Here is a 9,336-nt window from a genome sequence, read left to right as displayed (position 1 = left end):
AAGGATAGTCAGAACCAGCTTTGGGCCTTTCAGAGTCCTAATTCTTTCCCCAACAGAGGAATGCAAACTTGAACTACATCACAAAGAACAGAAGTCAATCACACAGAATTTGTGAACTACTAACATTTCATAAAATGGAAGTTTTAAAGCAACATACCTTCAAAGACATCGGTCATTTTGCAGATGTGAGCAAAAGTAGCTCCATTTGCCCATGTGTATACTACATCCATTAGGTTGGGTCTGAAGGAGTTTAGGTAATTTTCCTCATCAATTTCCAATTTAGCTTCTGCTGAAACTTTGGCAATTCTTTTAGCACATTCCTTTAACAATAAAAGGTTTAATTTTAAAATCAAGTTGCAGTGTGACAAATTCTTCAAAATCAGAAACTAACTCATTGTTTACACTAGAATTTGAAATGTCATTAGAATAAATGTAACCAAGCAATTTACAGTGCAGTTATTAACTTATATGTAAAAATCTAAGAATGATGCATATTAATTGGCCAAGCTCATGAAGGCTTCCACACAACTTGATGGCATTTCTCCGTTTACGTATGTCTGAACGTAACATGGTAACTTTTGAACTCTGCATCTGATCAATTTCAAAATTTCAGGTAATGTGTTCTAGGCCATCAACAGCCAGAATCCTACTGATTTCAGGGAAAACTGGAAAACCAAAAAGGGGAAAAACAAGGGGCACATGAAGCTGATTGCATCTGGTTAGCAGAGACACAGCTTCAAGGATTTCTTCAGTTGTCTACAGCTGTGGCTCTCTACCAGGGGTATGCGTACTCATGGGAGTACACAGAGGTCTTACAGGGGTTACATCAATTCTTCTAGACATTTGACAAGTTTTACAACAGGCTACACAAAAAGCACTAGTGAAGGTAGTGCAAACTAAAATTTCATACCGACAATGACTTGTTTATACTCCTCTAAATACTACACACTAAAATGTAAATACAATGTTTATATTCCAATGTATTTATTTTATAATTATATGTTAAAAATGAGAGAGTTAGCAATTTTTTCAGTAATGGTGTGCTGTGACACTTTTGTATTTTTATGTCTGATGTTGTAAGTAGTTTTTAAGTGAGGCGAAACTTGGGGATACACAAGACTAAACTCCTGAAAGGGGCACAGTGGTCTGGAAAGGTTGAGAGCCATTAGTCTATAGAGCAAACATGTCATTGAAGGCACCCAAATAAACACCTTACTGCACTCCTGTGATAAAGCCTCTGTCCCAAATCTGGACCTTAGCATCCAAAATTGGGGGCTTAACATGAACTCCCCCCCCAAGCTACTAAGTTGTATCTTTTGTTTGTGCTACATTTTTTGTTCTTTTTGTTGTTATTTGAAGCCCCAATAATCGTCCTGGGGGACGGCGCCAAGACAAGTAACCTGGTCTCCTATTCAAACGGAAATACAAGTTCTCTCTTGATCCATCGTGTATTGATACCCCAGCTTCCCCTCCCTGGGTGAGGCTGGGGTGCAGTTATTAATGTTGAATAAAACAAAGAGGCCAATACTTCCTAAGGGCGTGCATCAACTAGTAAGTAAATAAAAGAATTTCACCCCTTTTTTTCTGGTTAAAGCCTAACCAGAGAAAACCTACAAACCTCAACTGGTTTTTCAAAAAGACCTTTATATATAAAGAAGAAAAATACGAAAAATTACCACTGCATAGATGTCAATTATCAGGCTCTTTGCTTAAAGATTAGGAAAACACGTCTGATTCAATAGGCCATATTTAAAACCAGTCACAATAACACTGTAAATACAATTTACAAAGTCACCATTCTTTCCTTGTACTCACACTGGTCGAAGATTAGAAGAAGCTTTGGAGATAAGAAGGAAAGATACTCTCACCACGCGGGAGAACAAGACTCAGAGTCAAATCCCGCCTGACTTGTTAAAAACACTCAGTTTTCTGATTGGTCCTCTGGTCAGGTGTTTGGTTCCCTTTGTTCACCCTTCTCAGGTAAAAGAAAATTAACCCTTACCTATCTACTTATGACAACTGCACTACCCTGCTCATCCTCCCAATAGAATTTAACATGTTGATACCTTGGAATGACTTTTATCCCAGACTAACAATAATAGGGTGGCGGAGGGAATGGGGGCATGCATATAGCTCCTAGCATGGGGGAAAAATAGGGGACCCTGTTATAGGGTAGGAGAGAATATGAGAGACACAACCCCTAATGAAGGGGTGGCGGAGACTGGGGGATCCTGGTATGGAGAAGGGGGCAGAGTCCCTGGCCAGGGGGAAGGGAGAGTGGAGGGCATTAGAATTCACAGCAAACCCCTGACTATGGGGAGTTGCAGGGAGTCCCAGAAATAGAAGGGGATGGGAGGGTGGCACACAGGGAGCCCTGATGGGGTGGGAATGGGAATGGAAGAATTCACAGAGTCCCTGGTGTGTGCAACAAGCTGTAATTACAGAAGCTACGACCCTCTAATTTGCACAAGCCTCAAAAAAGGATTGTATAACCAAGAACAACAAAATCCACTAATATGATGGGAAAGTCTTGTGCTAGTATAATTAGACAAAGAATTCACCAATTTTACCAGAATTAAATCTCACTCCTGCGCTTATGCATATGCTTAACTTTATGCCAGTGAGTTGTCCCACTGAATTCAAAGATGTTCACTGGAAAACTACCTGCATTTGGCGAAGCGGTCCTGCCAACTGCTCTGTCAATTTGGGCATTTCGCTGGACTGAAAAAGAAAACATTAGACAAACTCATGAGCTCCATATTCCCAATTTAAATCAAGTTAAATGCAAAATCAAACCTACAACATTACCAGATATGTTAGTACCACATTAAATCTTTCTAATGCACCTCACACCTGTTATCACAAATACTAGAATCTTCTGCAAGTATGTTTATTTAAAAATAGAGCATCTATTCATTTCTCCAAGTATCCTTAACATGAAAGTTAAAATATAAATTAACTGAACACAAAAGAAAGACTTTCGATAAAGAAAACATGCTAATGGGAATGAATAAAAGGCATTCTTTTTCTGTACTAGATACACTCAAGACAGTCCCTCTGTTAAAACTTACATTTGAATTGTCAATATTATAAATTATTCTAGAATGTACCAATCAACAGCCATTTTATTATGAATTTGAAGCTTCACTTTTAATTAAGAATGTAGAAAAATGCATAGGTGGACTTTTTATTTTTAAAAGAATGATGTATAAAGTGTCAATGGGTATGAATAAGAATCTCTAGGCTAATCAAGTGCAACAGCCTTGTGTGTCCTGCTTTGAGCCTGGGTTCACTGCTGTTACTAATCGATTTTACAATCTATAATATGTTATTATGTGTTCTGTTACTTAACTTTCTATTACACCTGAGAAATGGCGTACATAGGCATCACTCCCATTACAGTAAATTATTAGCATCTGCGACTCTTCACTTCTAGAGTCAACATAGGTGCCACATTTTGCTATCCATCTGTAGCGATATCTTACATGAATGATCTTTTTAAAATAATGTTCACAATACTAAGCATCACTACAGGAAAATACTTTGAATTTCTTCAAGTATCAGCTGCGAAAATAGTGAAGTATTCAGCACCTAGCATTAACAAACTGCATTAACATTTACAGGAACTGGCTTTACTACTGTAGGAATATTTATTCTGAATTTCAAACGCAATAAATCCTTGCCAACAATTAGCACTATGAAATGAATTAAATATAAGATGTGTGATCTTGATACTTTTATGAAAGAGGCACTATTAAAATTCTGAGTAACTCTTACTTAAGTCCATCATATACAGTCATTATTATGACTTGTCTCTAATCCTCCCAGTGAGGATTCCCCCCCACAAAATACTGGAGTAAAATTAGAAAATGTCTTTCAGTTCTAAATGAGGGAAGTCTTTGTGAAATTAGTATAATTTTATAAGCCAGTAAACACAGAGATACTGTTTCTGACAAAAGCTGTATTTACTCCTCTCTCACAAGAGATGTCTTCTTAAACACTTCAACAATCAAAATTTCCATGACTAGAACATTTTCTTTTATGTTGGAAAACACAGAAACAGAAGACAGCATTGCAGATTATGTCATTGAGCTTTATTTATTGAATCAGAAGCTAGTATAATGGGGCATCCAGGACAAGCTATATGATTTAGAAAGTTTGGCAGGCAGAGGCTGGGTATTTCAAAGAGGTGACATGGGTCAGCTGTTATAAGAGGTGTATTTTTATTTCCATTACATTTTAAAAGTTGACAAATGTGCCAGTACAAAAAGTTTAAAAGGGCTAGGACCCTCCAGATTGCTATACATCTCAGACTTTTAGATTTTATCTGAAAAACTTGATCTTTGTATTGTGTTTTCTGCTTTTCAGCAGCTCTACTGGTGTCCACAACAGCACAGGTCAGAATTCTAGACTTGCATGTAAAAAGTTAGAAATACTCTGCAGTTTTCAGTAGTGGCAACCCTAATACAAGTTTTGCTGTAAATCCAAATTTGCTACCTACACTGGAACCATGGCAGTGTCTTGACAGTTAAAGTTTTCAGTGTAGGTATGATTTTTCCCTCAAAACAGAGAGTGCATGCTGATATGCTGCTCCTCCATTGAAATCTTCACTCTAGCTTCTTGGGAGGGGGGACTGTATGCGTGTGTCAGGCTTGAGGCTCTTCATTAACAGCCCCATTGCATGGGGACCAGACAGCAACAGATTAAACTCCTTGGGGTGACTAGAGTCCTGAATCTTCATGAAAATAGTTTAACAAAATCATTTGTGTAAGACATGCTAACAGATATTTTCAATTCCAATTTTTTTTTTTTTTTTAAAAAAAGAACAACTTTATTGGGGGAAAAAAAGTCCCTCTCCTATGGGTTGAGATGAAAAGAGCTTCCACCCTTGTACATGAGGGGGCCTGTAGACCTACTTGGAATTTTCTTGAGTAGGGATCAAGTGCTTGGATTCTCAGTGTTAGCTAGGACCTCATTAGGCATCTCCCTAAATAGGCTTACACCTGACAATTTTGAGGTATGCAGCTTTGGCCTTGCGGTTTATGTCAGTGTTTATGCCTGGCCACTGAGCTTGCTGCCAGCCTCATGGAGTCCATGGATTCATCCTTAGCTTCAGTGGTGATGGTGCATATTTCCTTTACTATCAACTTGAATTTACCATGGTTCTAAAAGTTAAGGCTTTTTAGGTCACTGCACCAGAACATTACAGTTCTATCAAAGTCTATGGCTGCCAGTGAGTCTACAAGGGCTGCTGAAGAAGTTTAGAAGTCCTACTTAGGGTGGCTTCTTATGTGGTGTTCTGAGCAAGGCAGAAATTAAAACTGACACGCAAAAGGAGGGAGCCCTAGAGAGTGGGAAAATCTTGGATGTGACTGGTCATCATTCTCCATGTCTGAGTGAGAGAGGAGGAATTTTGCATGTATGCTATCCCAGAAATTATCTTCATTAAAAAAAAAAAAAAAAAAAAGCCAACTCTCCCCCAAAATGAGAGACTTCCACAGAAACTCAATTTATGTCATCCAGCCTACTTACTGGCTGCTAACTGCTATCACCCGTCTCCACTGACACCCAAGTTGTAAGAACGCTCAGCACTCCCAGTGATACTCACAGAGATTAGATGTAGGCATAACCAATTGTAATTTGTATTCCGAATACATGGTATACCCACTTCCTTTATACTACTTGCTCCTATGTAATTCAAAATAGATTGTTATACTTTCCAACCACTCTCCAGGAGAAGCAGTCGTTCCTAAAATATAGTTTAAACCTTGTCCTGTAGCTTCAAATCATGACCATGTACAATGACTCTGCTAGTACGTTTCACCTCAGAGTCTTATGTCTTTTTTAGATACAGTACCCATGGCAACAGGCACCTTGGAAGTACCCAAGTTAGATTATGTTAAGCTGTTCACAAAGAGTGAGTGAGTGTGCGTGTGTTAAAGCAACTCCAGGAGAGGGATGGAAGTGCTACTCTCAGAGAGAAGAGGGATTGCTAAAATTTGATTTTATCACAACTTGCCAAATACTACTACTTTTTATTTAGTTATATAAAAATTACTACCATAAGATGGTGGAAGAACCTTCCTGTACTTTCCCCTCATTCGTGGATATCTTTTTAAAGACCGCTTTAGGCCAACAAAACAGACCACAATATTCCAGATGCAGCCTGACACTTTCCATAGGAAATATCATTGTTTCTTTTCTTTGAAACTTATTTTCCTTTTCATACAACCTAATATGCTGCTAGACTCAGTTTGTGGAGCTGGCTCCTGCAATCATCAGGGTACTGCTCATCACACAACTCAAACACATTTAATTGATTTTTTTTCAGTTGTACTTCACCATGTTTATAATTACCTAATTTTCTGGCAGTAAAAACTCACTTGATACTCTCTCCCCCAGGGACTTACTGTTATTAACTTCACACCAATCAGCTTTTGATTTATCCTGCTGGGTTGATAATGATGCCTATGGTTTCAAAATTTACAATTGTCTTTGTAGTACCTTAAAGACTTTATCAGAAATGCAGAGAAGACCGCCTACTCCTAGGTGAATACTGTGACAGCTCTAGCAGAGGCAGGAGAAGGGTCAATGCTGGATTATAATTGGACCATTCAGCAACCCTCACTGGTCTGTACTTCAGTAAAGTGGAAACCTGGAAATCTGATTTCAGTGTGGGCCTGGCATTTACTGGAACATGAATTTGGTTGTTCTACTATAGCTTTGATAGAAACAAACAAATCTATGACTTCCGAAAAGTAACTCACATTCTCTTGAAACACAAAGCAGCTTAGTAATGCAGTTGCTTGTTCTGCAGATAAGTCATTGAAAAGCCCATTAAACATCATTTCTGTCAGGAGCAGTTCATCAGCACTATAATGGAGAAAACGAGAGGGAAGCTTAGGTAAAAGACCTCTTAAAGTGGTATTTCTAATTATGTACATTTTGCATTAAGTACATTGCGTGCACAAGAGAGAGAATAGCTTTTTATTTTAACAGTTTACTGGAAAACTGAAAATTGATTTTGATTTGTTGGGGAAGGGAAAGGAGAGGTGAGAAAAGATGTTTCTGAAAAAAATCAAGTCCTTCTAAACCAAAAAAGCTTTACTTAGCCACAAAGAATCTCTTGCCAGTTTACAAGTGAATTGTTACAGGAGCTATGCCCAGTGTTAGTTACCACTTTGACAGCTAGGACATAAAGGAGATTATACAGATCCAGAGAAAAGACAACAGAATAATAAAAAGGGTTAGAACATTTGGTTTGTGATAAAGCCTTGAGAAACTGGGATTGATATTGTTGGAGAAGAGATGGTTAACAGGATACAATCTACATTTTCAAGATATTATAGGATATAGCAAACAGTTCAGTGTGCTTATAAAATCTAAAGCAAACCTGGTCATGAGCAATATAAAAAACAGATCTGCAGACAAATCATGAGTTTTCTTTGATTGGGCATCAGCTAAAATACTGTTGCACTTTTACTTCAGGCTTCTTCTAGGCAAAACTCAAAATGACAATCAAAATGTAAAAACTCAATACAGCGAAGTAGACAATTAGCAAACAATTCCTAAATTACATGGAAGTATGGAGTTTCATAAGCTACTGACCAACTCTTGTTATGTACTGCTTAATTTTACTGTGTTATTTGATGTAATAAAATGCATCACAATAGCAAGAAAGAATTAGGGCAACAATTTCATGGAGCAGACACAAAACAGCAACCACTGTGGTGTTAAGTTTTAAAAAAGAATTGTACTTACCAAGAATTACAAGTTTTTAGTGGATATAGCCACTTGTACAAAATAAATCTGGCAAATTTTCTGAGATACTGAAGTTTGATTTAACTGATACAGTTCCCATCTGAATCTTTTTTGAAATACCTGTTCTAACATGGTACATGCCTAGTAAATGCATTACCTTCTTACAATCACATTTATTGTTTTTCACACATCTATTCCTGCAGCCCTTTGGCATCAATTAAATTGTACTCTTCAGTAGTGTCAATGAACTGACATTAGAATAACTGTTGCTACACCTAAGAGTTTATGGGCAATCTGGATCAATGGAACACAAGGAACTAGGCTATAGACACGTAGGGGGCCCTAGCTGTCATGGCATAATGTAGGATATTTGATAAAGTAAATATTACAGGAGACTAAGGCCTGGGTTTTGTAAAGAAAAGCCATTGGACTTGGCCTTTTAACAGATGATTTTCTTATCAGTTCAAATCTCCATTACATTTTATCTTTAGGATATTAGAATCTTATTGCTTTCACTAGCTTATTCCTTTTTCTTTGGAAGGGATTAAAGAAAATCACTGTTCTTTATAATACACAGAAAATGTATTTTTAACATGTGGATTCCTATTAAAGGTTTTTATAAGTGGCCTCTATCATGCTGTAACAAGGATAAGAAATATAATATGTTAAGCATTAGTAGGGTTCAGCAAGGCATATGTACGCATAACACGTCCATAGGAACTTTCAGTTACCTGCTGATTTCACAAGCAACTCGTCCTTTCATCTCTATGACATCAGAAGATGTGGCAAAACCCAATCTTCTCAATACACGTTTGCGGCACTTGAGCTCATCCATTTGTAAGACAGTTCTGGCTTTCTTTAGTTCTCGCTTTGCTGTTCTAATATCCACTGCAATCTGTGAACCCAGAAGTGTACAAACATTTTCAGACCCTGTATTCATAACACAGACACTTAAGACAACTTCAGCAGAATACAAAGATACAGATAGTTGTCTTTTAAAGACATGTACTAACAATATGACCTCCATCATCATAGTATATCTATACCCATAAGAGGATGGGAAATATCATTCCCATTTTACACATAGGGAATCGATGAACACCCCCCCCCCCCCCCAAATGACCTGGTGAAAGTCACACAAGAAGTCTGTGGAAGAGCTGGGAATTCTGAGTCCCAGGCTAGTGCCTTCACCACAAGACCATCCAACAATAATCAAATATAAATAAACTGTGCCATAAAACTTGTAATAAACTGCTCCAATAGGATGACAGACACCTTCTTGATGATAATTGTAGGGTAGGATAATCAGTTTCAAAATGCATAAATTTAAAAAATCCTTTGACTCCAAGAGCTTTCCAGCACAGCTGTCCCCAGCCCTCTTGGCACCACACAGTTAAAGAAGACTAGACTGGCGGCCTAATTCTAGGCTAATTTACAATCAGAGCCAGACTCCGATGCCTGGTCTAACAAGCTAAGCAGCACTTTACTCATTAAAACGAACAGGACTGTTGGACTACACTCACAGAAAAAGGGTGCTATTTCAGCATGAATAAGAATGGAAGAATTGCGCACTGA

At 37.9% G+C, this 9,336-nt stretch overlaps 1 protein-coding gene across 1 annotated transcript in view; it reads right to left on the bottom strand.

The window, feature by feature from the left end:
- The window catches only part of MTREX (Mtr4 exosome RNA helicase), an 82,188-nt gene that overhangs the window by 9,681 nt on the left and 63,171 nt on the right, over window positions 1–9,336 (bottom strand). The window contains exons 22-25 of the mRNA XM_032769027.2: window positions 8,493–8,656; window positions 6,768–6,873; window positions 2,665–2,721; window positions 158–320 (exon numbers count right to left, since the gene is read on the bottom strand). Coding sequence (XP_032624918.2) covers window positions 158–320; window positions 2,665–2,721; window positions 6,768–6,873; window positions 8,493–8,656 — 490 coding nt within the window. The remainder of the gene's footprint in view (window positions 1–157; window positions 321–2,664; window positions 2,722–6,767; window positions 6,874–8,492; window positions 8,657–9,336) is intronic.

Source organism: Chelonoidis abingdonii, chromosome 6 (assembly GCF_003597395.2).
Source record: "Chelonoidis abingdonii isolate Lonesome George chromosome 6, CheloAbing_2.0, whole genome shotgun sequence".
NCBI lineage: Eukaryota > Metazoa > Chordata > Testudines > Testudinidae > Chelonoidis > Chelonoidis abingdonii.
This window is presented reverse-complemented; position numbering and strand designations above follow the sequence as displayed.